Source organism: Rhyacophila brunnea, unplaced genomic scaffold (genome assembly GCF_057557595.1).
Source record: "Rhyacophila brunnea isolate RB1 unplaced genomic scaffold, BYU_Rbru_1.0 scaffold_1, whole genome shotgun sequence".
NCBI lineage: Eukaryota > Metazoa > Arthropoda > Insecta > Trichoptera > Rhyacophilidae > Rhyacophila > Rhyacophila brunnea.
In genome coordinates this window covers 26,843,743-26,863,270 of record NW_028232751.1, presented here as the reverse complement: position 1 = coordinate 26,863,270, position 19,528 = coordinate 26,843,743, and the positions used below count along the sequence as shown (strand labels likewise).

At 34.1% G+C, this 19,528-nt stretch overlaps 1 protein-coding gene across 1 annotated transcript; it reads right to left on the bottom strand.

The window, feature by feature from the left end:
- Positions 1 to 4,440: 4,440 nt before the first annotated feature.
- On the bottom strand, positions 4,441 to 12,130 carry LOC147079639 (DENN domain-containing protein 1B-like). Its single transcript, XM_085961182.1, has 7 exons — positions 11,980 to 12,130; positions 11,730 to 11,888; positions 7,872 to 8,009; positions 7,381 to 7,552; positions 5,891 to 6,148; positions 5,676 to 5,791; positions 4,441 to 4,525 (listed from the first exon to the last, which is right to left on the bottom strand). Exons 1-7 carry the CDS (start codon positions 11,994 to 11,996, stop codon positions 4,441 to 4,443), a joined length of 945 nt encoding a protein of 314 aa, XP_085817308.1. The 5' UTR covers positions 11,997 to 12,130.
- Positions 12,131 to 19,528: the final 7,398 nt, after the last annotated feature.

Sequence of the window (19,528 nt, the reverse complement as noted above, 5' to 3'; positions counted from 1 at the left end):
TAGCATCCCGACTAAATGATATTCCGGCGACAACTGACTCATCACTATCGAATCATACCAACTGCCTATTGTACAAGATATCCCAGTGTGCAGGGGAATTTTGAGCTAACCCTGATTTGGCCTCTCGGGAAATTCCCTTATTCTCACGATGTATGCGCCGTACAAATGTTTTTTGCTTGCAAGGTCTGATCAGAAATGTAGTTACACGTTTTAAAATTAAATAAATAAATATTTGACTCATACAAGCGCGTAGAACGGCTCGGCGTATATCGTACGGTATGGGCGCCTGAATCACCGCCGTGCATGACGTAAACGTTACGTTACGGGCAGCTATCAGGTTAATGTGTACCTACTTGTGAAAGACATAATAATATTATATTACTTATTGTCGTTAATTCGATTTCTCTGTATCGTTATTTTTTATATGTATAATTTATATCTGTTTTCAAAATACATATTTGAATTATAAAAAATGGGTTTATATTGTTCTTGCATGATATAATTACAAGTGATATCAGTCAATCGCCATAAATAATGTTTTCAACTAGTCGATCCTAGAAAAAAAAAGTGTGGCCACCCCTGCACATATACCAATGCGTTTTATTCGCAGCTGCGAATGTTTCAGAACGCTCGACGTACGACACTCGTATAAGCTTACGGGCAAGAGCTAACTTGCTTGACCATTTTGCACCAAGCGTGCAAATTTGTAACAAAAGATTAACTATGATTTTCGATGACAGTCAACTGCGTATTTTTCACTCGGCACAAAATTTGCAAGACAAATCAAAATGGCAAAAACTGAAAAACTGATTGAGTTGGTCGATAACATTGATGGCGAACCTATGGCACGCGAATGTTTTGTGTTGAAGAGAAAAAAAATAGATATATAATTTAAAAAGATATTTTTTTACAAAAAGTTTTACAAATACCTAAACATATATTAGAATATAATATTAAAAATACGTATTTTCTTCGGTTTTTAATAATATTTTTACCAAAATATTTATCAATCGATGCGCAAACGGAAACGACGAAATTCATACATAAATGACAGATAGCATTGTATAAAAAATAACAGGCAGCTGACACTCTTGAAGAATAAGCATTATAATTATTGCATAGATAGGTCCTTAGATTTTATGTGTCACACATAATAATATTATAGCAGTCATCACTAGGGCCGAACCTCTGATTTTGATTGATTTACAATCATTTTACAATGCTTGAGACCACTGTGGCGAGGATGGCTCATCTGATCCGAGAAATTTTAGCATCAATTTGTGCATAAAGAACCAAACTAAGTCGGTATTATAGTAATAATACTCAAGAAATAAATTGCTTATAATTTTTGAACTTTTTTAATAAAATTCTTATAACTATTTTTTAATTTTTTTCCTGCTCGAACTACTTGAAAAAACTGCTCGGCACGTCAGACAGTCAAAAAATAATATTTGGAAAATTTTGGCATGTGTACATAAAAGGATTCGCCATCCCTGATCTATAATTATCCTGTACTTCATGATTTATCAGACAGGAATTATAAAATATATTCGTAAAAAGATGAAAGTGGTCTATAGGTAGTCATATATTATGTAAAAAAATAGTTTTATAATTATTTTAAATAGCCTATGAACTGTTTTTCGACAGCATGAATACCTACTATATTTAAATACAATAATTATTGTGTCCCGCTAAAATAGATATTAGTTTCATCATACATGGACATTAACCTTTCTAACGCGGCAACTGACTTTAGTCAGCCTATACGCGCAAGTCATCCGCGCGTCAGTTGACTAAAGTCATTTCGATTTTCGTTTGCCTAGTACTGCTTTCGGCCAGGCGCGAAAAATTCTAATATTGATTTAATTTATTCAGAAATCATCCTTCTCTTGACATCTGTCAATGGATAGCCTAAACTTTTGTTCTATCTAATTTAAATAAATATTTTTCGGGAGCGTGTCTTGGATAAAAAAATATCAGTCATCGGGCCAATTCAAACTTGCCGGATATATAGTGTCTTATCGCTTCTTAGTGCATGTGCGCCGAAGACATTTGACTGATGCGTTTGTAGGGATACGAATTCGCGATATAATATGTTATTTTGTTTTTTAGTGATTGAAAAACTATTTGGTGCATAAACTGTTAAATAGAATATTCGAAAGTTACATTGATCAAAGTGAATTTACAAAAAATTTTACAAAAGGAATGCTTTTGGAGATTGCATTCATTCGTCTATCTGCTAGTATATTATCCGAGAGTTAATAGTTTCGGAAAATAATTTGAACAAGGTGTAATTTAAATATAAGAGTCCGCGATTTAATATTTCTCTTTGTTTATTGTTGATTAACATTTTTAAATACTATTTTCTGATTATACTACTAGGTAAAACGGACAAAGGTTGTTTATTTACCTTAGTTATCAGTCATTTATAAAGAAAAGATATGTTAAGTGAATAAACATTTTCACACAATTGAAAATTTCTGTATCGGAAAAATTAAAAACATTTTCTGATAGCATATTGTGTGTGTTCGATATTTTGTGATTATTTTAAAATGGATATCCCTGGTAATTTGAGCGATGAAATGGGAGAAGCAATTCATGATCCTGATTCAGATTATGAGTTGAGTGAAAATGAGTACTACGATGATTCAGATACTTCCAGTGCCCCATCAGAAAGTGCTACTGCCGCCGCCTCTAATTTAAATGCAAATCGTAATGTTGACGATCTGTCTTCGTGGACTACTGGACCTTTCATACCAGTTGTTAACGAATTTGATGATTTCTTTTCTGGAGTCAGCCCGCACACAAATTTATCAGATAGCTCTAAAGAAATAGATTTTTTTGAGCATTTTTTGAATTCAAATATAATGGACAGAATCGTAATCGAAACCAATAACTATTATACAGAAGACATTAGAAGACAAGAACCATCGCCGAAATCACGAATGCATAAGTGGGTCAACACAGACGTCCCGGATTTTTTTTGCTGTAAGTATGTTGATGACTAGAAATCGTCACATCACAATAGAGGAACATTGGTCAACCGATCCACTCTTATCCAGCCAAATGTTCGGAAAAGTAATGCCAAGAGACATATATACTTTGCTTTTGAGGATGTTGCACATTTCGGATCCCAATACTCAAATTCCTGGAGATAAATTACATAAAATTAAAATTCTGATCGACCACTGCCGAGAAATATTCAAAAAAACAATGATGCCGCACGAGAACTTATGCATCGACGAAAGCATAATTGTTTTCAAAGGTAGATTGCTGTTTAAACAGTACATTCCTTCAAAACGCCACCGTTTCGGCATAAAAATGTTCGTTCTTTGCGATGTGATGACTGGTTACATATTAGATTTCATAATATATTGCGGGGAAGGAACAGATATTGTCAATGAACAAGGACTTGGCATTTCGGGAGCTGTGGTAACGACATTAATGAACGAATATTTCGGTAAAGGTCATACTATGTGGACTGACAACTGGTATTCAAGCCCAGACTTATTTAAACATCTTCACGATAATAAAACAAATGCTTGCGGAACAGTCCGAAAAAATCAAAGAAGACATTTAGGAAGCTCAAGAAAGGAGAAGTGGAGTCAAAAAATAGTAGCTCGCTATTGGCTATAAAATGGCACAACTGGCGCGAAGTCCATATGTTGACCACATTGCACAATGATTCATTTACACCCACAGGAAAATTCAATAGGCAGACCGGAGAGCCTATACTGAAACCTACATGTGTTATCCAATATAACAAATGTATGGGATCTGTAGATAAAGCTGATATGATGTTAAGTACACTAAGTTGTATGCGTAAATCAATAAAATGGTACAAAAAGGTGGCTTTCCATATCATAGATCTATTTTTATTAAATTCATATATTCTGTTTAGTACTATCACAGGCAAAAAAACAGGTCTAGCTAATTTTCAGTTAAAAGTAATCAGGCAAATATTTGAAAAATATCAAGTTCCAGCCACATCCCGCGCACAGCAACCCGTCGACCATCCACTGCGCTTATCAGCTAGAGCGATGGCAAAGCATATGCCGGACATAATACCTCCCGCAAATAAATGGATAAATCCTTGCAGAGTTTGTAATCTTTGTGCGAATACAAAAAAAAAACCAAAAACCAAAAAATATTCCAGATACATGTGTTCCGAGTGTAACGTGCCATTATGCGTGTATCCGTGCTTTAGAGAATACCATGAAAAGGTGAACTATTAAAAAATGTAAGTGTTTCAAAAATACTAAAATGACCTACCTACATCTCAGACGATGTTGAAATTTATATATTAATAACATTCGAAACTATGTGGATTATGTGTTCTGTTTAGTGGATAGTGTCTTGTCATGTTATCAAAATAAACCATTAATATTATCAAGTGGGGTGTAAAAAAGGATTTCTCATAATTTATTAAGTGGTCTGGGATTACGTTTGCATTAACTTAGAAGTGTTGAACATCATTCTGTCATCGACGCACTCGTCCGGAGCCGACACGTCAACAAAATGGCGACTGAAACGTAAGTCACACGCTTTTTGTATAACACGGCTTGTTCGTCATTCTTTATCATAATCAGGGCACGAATGTTTATTTTTAAGATCGTTAAAAATATTACGACTGTTCATAATCACCGTTGAACACTTAAAATATTTTTGATGACTGTATTTGTACATGTTTGACTGACATTTATTGTGATTTATCAATACTTAAAATCATGACGCGCTCTATTGTATTAAAGCGGTATTCTTGACGCTTTGAAAGGGTTAATAACAAACAGAAAGGCGAAAAAAAACGAAAAAATAAATACCATCTTCTAATGCGTCAATTACATTGAGTTTCTTTACGAGCTGTTTGTTGGCAAATTTAAAAGCGGGCGATTTAGCTAATGCGATTGTGATGATGACACACAAAACTTTCCATTCGCTGAGAAGCCAATAAGCTACCAACTATTTTGACAGAACGAAGTTCATTTTTTACCGGGAAGTCGCTACTCGCCGGAGTGTATCTACTGCGCAGACGCAGTAAGCCCACACGCCGGCGTGTAGCGTGTAAAGTTGACCAGCTTTCAACCTTTCTCGGTAGATTGTTTACAATCTGCTTGTAAGCTTGTTCGATGATGACACTGGGCGACTTTACAGGCAGATTGTAAATTCGCCAACAAGCAGCTCGTAAAGTAGCTCAATGTCATTGACGCATAAGAATACAACCACTTCTGATTCACCCGATCATTGAACATTCTGTCTTCTGTCACTTTGACATTAGTATTTCGTCTATGGCTTCAACCTTTACAATACATTTTAAGTGAAGTGGGTAATATTGAAAACGCTATAGCGTACATATATTCTTCGTATTTAATTCTTAAAAATTATAGAATATTTAGCCTAAAATATTAGTATTATTTACTATTTTACATCGGGCATGGAAATAAAATTACCTAGTCTATAGTTGCGAAACTGACGCATTGGTATGATGCCAAGCACGAAATTTACATGAAATGCAAGTACAATATTTTCGATAGTGGTCGCGTTGCGAATGTTTCGCGCTGGCCGTTGCCTTTGAAATCGGTTGAAAAGAATAACACAATGCATGCTTTTGTCTTGAATGGTGAATTTGATATGGCACAGAATCCTTTTTCACACCACATTCCGGAATAAATACACACAGATATCTCACCATGTCGATTGACAAGAAAGAAAGATCATCGTCAAACGGAGTTATGAAGCTATTTCTGTCAGCATCGAATACAACCACTTTGCCAATTTCAGCCGGCGATAACCTCTGGAAAATATGAAATAAAATTATTACACAAAATATTATTTCTGTGATGTAATTTTATCCACCACAGAATGTTAATATGTATACGTAGACTATACATACCATGAATGTGGCTTCTGAAACGCCAATCAGGAACGGCATGGGCACAGAAAGATTGTCGACCATAGATTCGGGTAGGACAGGAATAAGAGTGTGCTGCCAAACGAGTGGGTAAAGGAGATCATTCGCTGCCAGAACGCAGGCTGACAGGCGGCTAGGATTCTTCGACTTCACGATGATACGTCTCTCGTGCAGTAGGGCCCCAAACATCCCGACCATGGCTTGCGAACCCGCGGAACCGAAGTAGGCTGTCATGTTATACTGTCGAGAACAAAAACAATTTGCCATAGAATAATCGCTAATAACCCCTGTGGGAATCATAATACGTATATAACGTATCATAAATATCACATTGCAATAAAATAGTCAATAAAACAGCTATAATAAAAAATACTCGCAAGCACTATGAAAATAAAATTATACATAATATATAGACTGAAAAACGAGATTTTCCAATATTTTTTGCGCAAATTAGTAATATTGGCTGTAATAATAGGCTTTAAATCAAATAAATAATTCAATCAGTTTCGCGGGCTACAGCTAAAGACTAAGATTAATATCTTTTTATAGCCCACAATAAAAATAGAATTAAAAAAATAACTCAATCCCAAGGCCTGAACAAAAACGATGCATGAGTGCGAGTGAGAAAGTATTCGGCACCCTTATAATCTCTGCGACACGCGCTAGAGTAAGATAAAAGGTCTACCTATTTTTTAGTTAGTTTCCAAAACTATCGCCAGCAAATCGTGCTGAATCGCTTCACGCAGTGTCGATAATCTGCGAGTTCGTGTTGCTAAATTTGCTATTTTTTGTGTTAAACATAAAGTCAGTGGTAAATATGTTTAGTTAATTAAATAGGAAAGGTGGTTCTGCGTGTTGTATTAAAATATGGTAGCCGTACTGATAAGCAAGAAGATGGTATTACGTTTCATAGGTAAGTTGATACATGTTCGTGACAATTTATTTGTATATTATTATTTATTTTAATATCAGTGACCTAGTATTTCTTTAAAATAACCTAAATTATGGATATCTTTACCTAATTGGTTGCATTTTGACCGCTTAAAAATACTTTATTACGTAAAAAAATAGAAAATTATATTTTAATTAACACTTTGGGCGAGCACTAGCGAAATGGTCTATGGTCTCTAACATTTTTAGGCGAATGCGTTCGCTCGCCCACAAACCAAACGCACGGCACGTAGCTTCATTTAGCAATGCAACGGATGGCGTCTATATGTATCTATAGTCTATGCTCAATCCTATAATATTAATAAATCCACCAAAATTGCACATATTTAGAAACAAAACAAATGCATATTTGATATGTAATATCGCTAGTCATATAGACATTAAAAATATTGAACTGTTCTGTACAATAAAACAAATCCTTCATACGCACGCAAGTCTTCGTAAGAAAAACATTCGGTAAGGTAAAATACCAAGCAATTACTTAATAATAAAAGAAATAGTTCACCAAAGAATGTTCTCACATTTTCCGGAATGCAAGCCAGTTTATGTGGTATATAATTGTCAACGGTTCTCAACTGAATGTTCCTTAGGTAACATTCGAGCTGAACCTTTCTCTCCCTATCATTTATCTCTTCGAATTCAGGTGATGTTTGTTGGAATGAGCATTTTAGATTGACAATATCATCTAAGTATCTGAAAGAAAAACAAAAACATTGATACGTTATAATATATTAATATCGACCGAGGAAAGGACTTGATGGAATTTGAATTTAAATTCTAATGGATTAAAACTTAAATCCATTAAAATTAATATGTTGGTCAAATCAGTCAAATCTCTTCAAATTAACAGACAGACAGTTCTCTCTGTGCAGTTAGTTGAAACACAGTCGAAGAGAAATTGATATATTAATAAAACACTATATTCTTGATGACAGAAAATAGAAATGATTTAAGTATAATAAACATAGATTAGTAACAAATTTTTTTTTAAAGTTACAGAATTTGTACTTACTCGTAAAACAGCTCGGGAAGTTCTTGATGGGAGATCAAAACAATGGCGTTGGTCATGTCAGGATCGTGTCTGCAATATCCGTAAGTAAATTTACCATCAATGTTTGGTAATATGAAGGAGAAGCGCTGTAAGGAACTCCTGAAAATGTGATTGTAAAATATTAATACAAATAAAATTGGTATCAGCAGGTTTCGTTGCTCAACTAAACCCCTCATCCGCAATCTTGTATGTAAAAGCAAAACAATGCCAATTTAAAATAAGAAAAATATCAGCGTTGTCGCCTGCCATATTATTTTTTCCACCAACAAACCAGAATGTTGAGAAACTTGACCCAAATCGAATACTTTTATAAAATTTTCTCTCTCATTTCTCATACATAAGACAGAGATCGATATAACACAAAATACGACATCGAATCTTGCAACGATGCGTGAATTACTGTGATATCGGCAATGCCCGAGTGTGAGACAAAAGATTTTTTCACCTAATTAAATGAAACAGAATGATAACGTTGACGGATAATTGGACTCAAGACGGCAATTGTGTATGCGGTATGCGGTTGACAGGTTTCGACGAATGTCTTTGGTTATTTTAATCATATGTAAATAGTTATTGGTGCATTATTGCATATACACACAACGTTTGGTTTTTAGTGATTTATAACATTTTTGTGAAGCAGTTAGTACGCACGCAGTAGCAATTGAAGTCTGTGATACAATTATAGTGAATTGGAAGCACGATTCGCATCCAACGATCATCTCATTATATCCGATTTGTTCAATAAAGAAAATTACACTGATTTTAAAAATAATTTTCCCACAAGTCAAGTAAATTTGGTAAAACTGTTAGAAGAAATAAACATAACCAAGTTAAAAAATGAATTATTGGTGTTTTATCAACGAGATGATTTGCATGGCGCTAATAGTGCAGTTTCTCTTCTACATTTTTTACTCAGCAATAATTTCAACGAAACATTTTCCGAGTCGATCAAAGTTCTCCAATTTATTTGCGTCATACCAATGACAACAGTTGAAAGTGAAAGATGTTTTTCCACTCTCAAAAGAATAAAAACCTTTCTACGCAATACGATGGGCCAAGATAGACTGACCGCTCTTGCAATGCTCAGTATTGAAAAAAAATATGTGGGAAAAATAGACAATTTTTATAATCGTGTGATTGATGATTTTTCAAAAAGTAAAGAAAGAAAAGTGGACTTAATTTACAAAAAATTATAACGCGTTGTGTGCAATTTCGGTTAACGATGGGTTGGCGTTATGAAAAATGGACATTTTTTGAAGGGTAAGTAGGTACCTACCTATAACAATTTCTAGCACTTATTCTATAATGTATAAAAAGTCAATTTGCAATACGTCTTTTCAGTATACAATGAAAAGGCAAATTAAAATAATATATTCAAAATTGACCTGCTAGTTTTTCCGGACTAAGCCGCCAATGGATACAGACAAAAAGAAATTCAGGACTCAAACTTTATATAATCGAGACAAAGATGGAAATAATTAGGAGCTCTGAAAAAGGCGAATCTTTTGCTTCAATAATTACCCGTTCGTACAACCTAAGCAAGTTTATGATATGTTTAGTTTTGTAAAACAAGATTGTAATTAAGGAAAATGTGGAAATATATCTTCAAAGATTGTTTCCAAAACCACGGCATAGTCTTATATGAAATGGAGAGATCTTTGTCATCATGGATCGATGACCAACATCAAAATGATTATTAGCTAATGCTCTTGGTTTGCATGAAGATTGAAAACTCGATTAAAAAAAGATTCTAACATGGAATTTCAAGCAAGGAAATGTTGGTTCAAAAGATTTAAACTGAAGTATTCTTTATATAATATTAATTTCACTAGAGACGATGCCAGTATAGATAAAGATGCTACAAATGAATCTGTTTCCTTTGTCCAAAATATTTTTAAATACTCTTTTCGGTGTTTTTTTACATTGCTCTAATTTCATATATTCAACATTCGTAGACATTTTCGGGAACCAATTATGTATGAAAGTTGAGGGCCTCCTGTATGTAGGATGCAGTCATGAAAATTCACTGTGTTTTTGCCTCTCCTGTAAAGGTTTGCAAACAACATATAACCGGTTTTGACTATAATATAAATAATATTAATACTATCGACCAAAGGTACTTAATGGAATTTGACTTTAAATTCTAATGGATTTAAGTTTTGTACTATTCCATATAAGTCGTTTTTGCGACCCGGGTTTCGCCTTTCGGTTTCTTCAGGCGCTATGTGCACACACCAAAAGGCCTCCGTGTGTATTTGCCTTTTTGGAACCAATTTTAAAGAAAAGAAAAATTTTAAAGAAAGATTTTAAACTTCAGATAAATAATAAACTTATTTTTTTTATCTAAATTCTGTGTTATTTTTTCTTTTAATTGTGGATTTTTGTATTTCACAACACATTTTAACACAGATGTTAATAGATTACGTCCAGGATAATATTTTAAAATGGTATGTATACATGTGAAAGAGTAAATTTTGGGATAAAAGAGACACCTGACACGACATTCCACTAATGTGAGCGTGGATCTTTCACTTGAGATTAAAAGTTTGTTTTTTATTTGTTTTCCGCCGATAATGCTAGCCAATTTTATTTATCTTATCACAAAATGAATTTTAACTATAAACTCATTTTTGTCAATCCACGGTTTAATAGTTTGACCGTATGATGAATCGTGGGTTGATGGAAAAGTGGTACACCTCAATTAGATTCTATCTACATTACTTTTACTTTATATTATTAATTATTTATTTATTTGTTTAAAAAGAAGTTAAATGCGGCAATCTTTTTAATGTTTATGGTATTTTAAGGAGCAGACAAGCCAGGGCAAAACATTCACATACTGAAATATATCGGTATGAACCTGATAAGTAATGACATTTTATACACAGGACTTCATGGAATGTGATCTAATAATATTGAAACTAAAATGCTTATAATCTTTCATAAAAACAGTTACATGTTTTAATCATGTTTCACACATAGTGAGAGCATGTCGAAAGCCCAATGGAGATTACCTCACAGAAAGCGTCAAGGCTTAATAGCGCCTGTACACATACATGGAATTACTGTCGGTAATTGTGCTTATTTTAAACTGTCATGACAATAACTGTAACATACACGTAAAAGTGCTGACTGTCTCTCCAATTTCATTATTCAAGAGTAAGCGAGATGCGATGTTGTCATTTTAAACTACTATCTGACAGGTCGTATTGAAAATCGGAGTTCAAAATGAGCAGTTCGTTTTTTGACAGCAGGTTCGCTACGATCGCTCTACTGCGCAGGCGCAGATGGAAAATAATCTTACTGTCGCATTGGAAATTCGGAATCTTCCAATCTTGTTTGATTAATGCACACAATCATGCCTATGTCATGTCATGATAATACATGTTTCCCCATACATTTTCTTACTGTACACAGTAATCCATGCATGTGTAAACGGGGTATTGATTATATTGTACTCTTCGATTTTTAAACCACAAATTGACAATCTCAAATCATCATTCCAATTTATTAAAAGCGGTGGATGAAAAACAACTCGTGATGTGGGATATGTTAATACACGAGAAAACTAATTATCCGTGTTAAAAAGATTGGTAGTCGCACTTTTATTGATAATGAATCATTTTAGGGCATTCGTTAAATACAAAACACGGCGTTAATCAACACCAAATTCACGTTCCAAATCCTCGGGATTGACATTTTCGTCAACGTATTTCTAATGATGATGTAAAATTTACTTTGGAATAGTTGATTATAGGAACGACGGAAATAAAAATATATTGAATCAAATAATCCACGATGAAAGATGTATTAACTTACCTTTCAAATTCGAAGGGATAGACAAACTTAACCGCACATTCCAAGAGATCATTATTATCACAGGAGGCAGGGAATTTATACACAATTTCAGGCTCTGGACTTTGAGATGATTGTCGAGCAACTTCATAATAAAACTCGAAGTATTTTTGGACGTTATCTCTGAAAATTAGAGGAAATATTTGATTATAAACAATGCGAGTCTAGAGGAATACATCGTTCACTTTGCGGCATTTTTTTTTAGATAAATCACCTTCTACGCGAATCCATGTTGAAATTATTTATCTCGCAGAATTATATTCACTGTTTTATAAACGTTTAACATAAAATCAACGTAAAATTATCTTATTAAACGACCAAAACAATCGATTACTATTCACTACTGTCTACTGTGTCCTTATCTGTAAACGTCAAAATTCAAATGGTCGTGTCCATAGATAATGTCGTGTCTAATGTTGCAAGTCGAAAAAGACAGGTGAGAAGCGAAAAAATATATTTTTTATTTTTGTGTGGCATTATAAAAAACAATGACTGCATTATTTAGCTTTTTAAATTTAATTAAATATGGCTTTTACCAGCTGAAATTTTGAAAATGGATTTTTAATTTATTTTCATTCTTTCCTTAAAACAATTGCATCAAAATTCAATTGTTTTACTGTATCTACTTTTTTATCTACTGTATTTACTATATGACTATATTCTTGTACTGTCATTATTTGCAAAGGTGAGTGAATTAATTTTTTTATAAAGTAGGTATTAACAATAATATGTTTGTAATCTGTTTGTTCAGCATTTTTTAGTTTCAATAGCTTGTTATTTGGATTGTATGCACGTATTAGCACGGATTTACCATGATGACCAAAAATAATGTTAGGGAACGGCTTCATTGGGAAGATGGGAGCTTGTCGCCATTGTCATATCTACCCTAGCTTTGTCTGGTCTCGTGTTCTTCCGTGTCTGATCTAACTGTGTCGTTGGGATTCAGTTTCTTTTGCTCCCGGTTCCAAGGACATCTCCTTCACGTTTGGGAAGTGAGATCCAGGCGAGTGAGCCCAAGAAGACAGGCAGAATGACTCGTTGCGCATTGCACTACTCTTTACTTTAGCAATAGATAGGGGAGCCTGGTAAAGATACCGGCATGGGGGCTCACTTCAGGATGTGGGGCTCGTGGACCATGGTGTCTTATCATATTTAACATACTACGGCAAAAAAGACTTAAAAAAATTGGTTCTTCCATTAATTTTATTAGGTACGCTTACACCAGTGATATTATTTTACAATGTGCTATGGTTTTTTCTCAATTTCCAGAAGTTCTTCAATTTTCCTCACTCTACGGGAATAAAATATTCGTTTGTGACACCTGCAACGATTCATTTCACCAAAAGTCCAGGTTGATTTGACATCTATTTGTCCATAGTGGTGAGTTTGATATTATTATAAATAAATTATGTTTTCGATAATGAAATTTCTTTAAAGAAAACTCAATACATATTATAAAGAAATTTAAGTACAATGAGTTTTCGCTCACAATGGGGTACCGTTCCGCCACCTAGGTCATAAGTCGAATTCCATTATAACAGGCGAGTGCTTGCTGAATGAGGCGGCGTAGTTTCGAAGATCTATCTGTGTTTGAATCCAAATTTTTAAATTGCAATTATTAACGCAATCGATTGCTACATCTTATTTACATCAGCAGCAGGGTGACAAAAACTGATGTTTTGTTTGTCGAAAGTGTGAATGGTCATAAGTCAGAGTGGCCGTAAGTCGAGCTCACTGTACATAGAAGACTTAACATGTTCTGTGATACTGTGCGAAAACATCTTCTTGGCTACGTAAGGAAGCGCTGTTGGCGACTAAATGGGCGGAGCATGTTAGTTCACAGTTTTAAGACGTAGCCAAAAAGATGTTTTTGCACTATAGTCGAATATTAAAAATTTTGAGTATCTTCAAGAGCTAAGTCTGAACAATTTGTAGAATTTGTAGGAAAGATGTATCTGTTATTATTATGCTCTCATTTTTTTCATCCTAAAACTAATATTCCATGATCATAGTATAAAAGTTTATTGAAATTGAGAATGAGGCCACATTTTGGTAGAGAAAGGACAAAATCTTCTGGCATTGCGGCCACGACGAAATCACTTTGCAACAGTGTTAGTGTCATTTGACACTTGAACTGCCAGAAGAATCTGACACCATTCTGCATCAGATGTTCGTGGTTATAGCACCTTCATATATTATTGTTTCGTCAACATAACAACTTTCCATTGGTATTTCTGAAATCATCATCGAGTGCTGTAATACTAAAAGTTCATAAAGGTCTCTCTTGTTAACTATTTGGCTTATAATAATTTATCTTAAAAATAAAATAAAAACCGCACTTATTTTTAACTGTTTCAGGATTACGGCCTTAGAAATGCACCTAATGTGATGCTAAATTTGCAACTTCGGTTTCTCTGAAAAGACACGGTACAAAGCATTCACTCGCCCCACGAGTATAAAACTTGCGGGAAAAGATTCCGAGACATCTCAAATCTTAGGCAGTACGAGTCAAAACATTCAGGTAATAAATGATACATTAAAATTACTTATATACCAAAGGCTGATTGTGAATAACACACTATTTATTTCTTGATTAGGAATAAGAGGTAGGCATCTCTTTTAATTTTCAACATTTTACACAAAATTTTAAAATGTAGCATTGTTTATTGAAGATACATTACTTGGCAAATCTTCAAAAATATAGTTATTAGAAATGACTCACTGAGTGGGGTAAGTATATATCTGACCTTTCCTTTAATATTTTGTCTTTTATTTGATATATGAATGCTAACTGGTAATAAAGTCTTAAACTTAAACAAGGAATATTAAAATATGCAAAAATATTGATCAATGTCGCTTTGGCTTTACTCTACCGGGAAAATTGCTTCATCATCATCAGGGGCGCGACGACCCGGTATGGGTCCTGGCCTCCTCCAACAGCTCCCTCCACCTGTCCCTATCCAGTGTGGCTGCTTTCCAATTTGGTACCCCCAGAATACGGCAGTCACTGGCAGCTCCATCTAACCAGCGAATCTTTGGCCTCCCTCTTCTTCTACGTCCTATTGGATTGCTGGACATCACTCTCTTTGCCGGTTCATTGTCATTCATACGGTGCACATGACCTAGCCATCGCAGTCTCCCAATCTTAATTGATTGAACTGCGCTGCAATCTTCGTACAGCCCGTAGAGCTCAGCATTATATCTTCTCCGATTGGTGCCATCCCTGATCGGTCCATATATACGGCGGAGAATTTTTCTTTCAAAGATGTTCAGGGCTCGTTCATTTCGCAGAAATGGGACCAGGGGAAATTGCTTCAACATACGTTAAAAGTTTCATTTCAAAACCTTTTCTCAGTGGGCCATTAAAAAAGTATACAATGAATTTCACTGAAGTCGCTGTAGGATTGGTTTGCCGTATAGACCAAATGTTCAGGAGACGAAAAACAAATTTCTAAATTGTTGTTTTTACAATATATGAATGATCTATTCATTACCATTACTAAGTAATTTAAATAAAAGGATGGTTCTGGTTCATTTAGATACAAAAAAACATTCTGCATTAAAAGGTTGATTTCGACAAAAACGGGTATTCAGCAAACCAATCCTATAGCGACGAGATGTCAATGGTAGTTTAGAAATGTTCATTCGGGCAATGGAGATTTAAAAGATCCCTCTAAGTTAGGACGACATGCTGAAGTTGCAAATTAAAAACAATCATCGGCAAACAATTCAGGAACTATCACAAAAACTGGCATTTTCATTGTCTTTTGATTTGTAAATTTCAAATTTAGATTAATTATGTTTTTAGAAACATCTGAAACTCCATCTTGTTTGCTAACAGGATATATTTTTTATTTATAGGTATGTTTATATTATGTTCCCTATTTTCTTTTAAGTGGGTAATCAAAATGAATCTTTGCCATTGATTAAAATTATAGGCCATGTTTTTGTGTTTAATCTGATTGCCGGCACTCCATTGGTACGCAAGTCAGACGATTTACAGTCTTCGGACTTTGTACATCTATGTTTGTGTTTTCTGTGAATGGCTTGTGCATGTAATTTGTAAGGTTTGTTCATGATATGATTGTTGCTTTACAGTAAGATGTCCCAATTGTCAACTCTTCCCGAGGAAAACTATCACTTGGAAGTATACCTGAGGATCAAACCGATCGCTGAATCAATAAAATAAACGTCTTTGTATGAAAAACAAGAAAAACAATTATTAACCACCATGCCCGTGCCCCTATAAAGCGAGTCTTCAATTTTTCCCATACATTGTCTAAAGACGGTACCCAAGTTGATGTATTTAATACAGTCATTTACAATAACCTGGTTAAATTTGTGGAGATGGAAGACGTTAGTCTTCTTACATATGGGTCAGGAAAAACATATTCTTTAACGGGCACTGATTTCCAGACTGGAATCAATCCGAGGAGCTTGGATTTTCTTTTCGCCAACGTTCACCCCGCTAAACAGCCTCGCTATGCCAATCGATGGCAATAGCCTCGAATAGTTGACTCCCGCCGTTATAAAAGAAGAAATCCAGGTGAATATTTAAACTTTATTCATTTACATTGCTATTAATTATGGTCAGAAATCGGTAGTTTTCCCTTTATTTATATGTTTTGAAGCACCGAAACTAGTCACAATATGACCACAGTCCGCCATCTAACTGGTAATGCATATTGAAGTTTACTTCTATTTTTGCAGATTGGCAGCTTGTTTTTTTGCAGATTGTGAGCGTCAGCTTACCCACAGGGAGACGGAAATCAGCAACGAGGTCTTGGAGGAGTTCACCCAGATGATAAAACAGAGGAACGTCACCCACCAAATGGAAATAGAAGATATCAAGAAGATAATAAACAAAGAATAAAAAAAAATTATTTCAATGATAAACTTACAATTAAATGTAAGTTTATCTTTGAAATAAAAAAAATAAATCTTTTTAATGCTTTCAGAAGGCCAATTCTTGAATGAAGCAGTAAAGAACACCGCTTTAATGAAGCATTAATGAAGCACGTAAAAATTTTAGTTTTACAGGAGATATTGTTTGTATAAATCTTCGAACGAAGTGCATTAATGCGAGTGAGAAAGCATTCAGCATGCTTATACCTTATATCCATGCGTTAGAGTAAGATAGAAAGTAAACATGCCAAAACGAACCGTTTGTGAATTGTTGAAGTACGTAGCCAATTAATCAGTTACGTCTCCAATATAACAATATTACAACACGGAATTTCCGTTGTATTTTGCAAACAAACATGTGTGTTTCTGTATTACAAAATCACAATAAATATTTAAGTGAGAATTTAAACACAAACTATTACTTTCAGCGGTAATAGTTGTGTAAAAGATAGAAAAAATAGAATAACAGCCTGCTAACTACGTACAAATTTTTGACGTTTAATAATATGTCAAAGTCAAATGGAGAGTTACTAGCGCCTCTAGCGGCAAAGCGTGTATAGTTAAATTGCATACTGTACTCGACACTCTTATAATTAATAAATATGTAGGTATCAGAAGGCCAATTCTTGAATGAAGCAGTATTACCGGTTGCACAACCTAAACGCAATCTTGTTTTCCTAACGCATGTACGAAGTTAAATATTTAACTTACAATGTGAACAACTAACTCATTACAAATGGTTTTTGTACATTTCATTTTAATATGAATTCATAGTGTTTATGCATATAAATGATGTTATTCTTATGCATATATATATGCATATGTTATTCTGTTATAAGAATAACATCATTTATATGCATAAACACTATGAATTCATATTAAAATGAAATGTACAAAAACCATTTGTAATGAGTTAGTTGTTCACATTGTAAGTTAAATATTTAACTTCGTACATGCGTTAGGAAAACACGTTTGCGCTTAGGTTGTGCAACCGGTAATACTGCTTCATTCAAGAATTGGCCTTCTGATACCTACATATTTATTAATTAATACAGTTGAAATTGTACATTATCAAAAAAATGTCTCAAATTGCAAGCTTCTTATTTTTCCGCTAGGTTCACTGTTGGCATATAGGATCGTTGGCATAAAAATGCGTTAAAAAATTAATAATAACACCACTGCACATGAATGTACTGAAATATCACTATATTCTAAACCATTAGATCGAGAGGTTCAAAGAATACTATTTTACTCGTGCTGTGTGGCCATCAGTGGCGGCCGGTGGTTTCCAAAATTGCTTTCATTGGGGGTGCACTCAAAATTTTCTTACCTTATTTAAAAAGCATATCAATTCAGCGTTGTTTCTGTTTAGCGAACACCTCAATCACTTCTCATTAAAGTCTTGAACTGTGTGTAAAAGTTTTTTCTCAATGCTTAACACAGGTAGACATGTTAAGTCAGTCCTGATTCATGGTAAGTATTTCTGAAAGACGATTTAATTCTTTTAATGGTTGAAAAACACTTTTCAATTTCCACAGATGTCATCGGACCATCCTTTTTTTATTCTGACTCTTATTATTATTATTGATAAAGTCTACGTTTACCGACATCATTTTAAAACACATACACTTCACTGATTGAACTATAATTATAAGTATTAAGTATTATAAATCTTTTATTCAAAATTTATCATTTTAAAACATATACACTTCCCTGATTAAACAATAAGTATATATATTGTTATGAATTTATTTTTATGAACAAAACTATCGAAATAACGTGACAAAACACCTAAAAAAGCCGACTATAACGACGACCGCAGAAATCATACTGAATTGTATGTAAGAAATAATATTTGAAGAAAATATTAAAAAAACAAAACTATCGATTGTTTTGAATAGGTAGGTACGTATTTTTCGACTCTCGACAAATCGTCAGTTTCTTCGTCTACAAAAAGCAATAAAACTCCAGCAAAATGCCTGCATTGTTAAAAATATGACATCATGTTATACATATTCACTCACTATGAGAAAGAACATGGTAACTGAGATTTTAATTTTTTATTAATTATATTCAAATATTTGCAAATATAGAAGGAATAAAGGATCGATCCAAAATATTTATGTTGATAATCAATTTTTATTCAATATCAGCCTATTTTCAATGAATTTATATGAGATTTAAATAAAAAAAATCTATTTTTTTATCAATCCTGCTAAATCTCAGTTACTACATTTTTCCGCGTAACTTTTGAGCTGCGTCCCTAATGGTCAGGGGCGGCTCTTCCTTTGGGTACCTAGGGGACAGACCCCGGTCCCCTCATCATCATTCTATAATCAATATTCAATTGATATTCATGTTATACGTTCCTACCATAATACATTGATTTTGTATAAATTAATTAAGTCTATATTTTATTTGCACCGTTTACCCATCCCTAATTCTTGTTTCGTGGCGCAACCCTGTTAATGCTTCAGTCTACCTACGTAGCAGGTACGTACAACGATAATGTCGGGTCACAGTTCTGAGAACTTTCCGAGTTCCCTTGCAGCCGGGACCGTCTGGAATGGACCCCGTCAAATCAAAACAAATATTTATGCAAGCAATGCAATTATGAGACTGTGAAGAGCATTAAGCACGTCATATGCACGTTTCGCTGTACATGTATTGGTGCTGGCTAAGGGTCGCCACTAGAAATACCCACTCCTACATAAAAAATGTTAGTACCTAGGTAAAAGTTGACGTACATATTATTATTATTATAATAATACAACATATGTCACAAGTTGTTTTAGTTTGCCAGTCAGACGTCAGTGATTAACGGTCATCCATCTATTTAAATATGTTTTAAATTATAT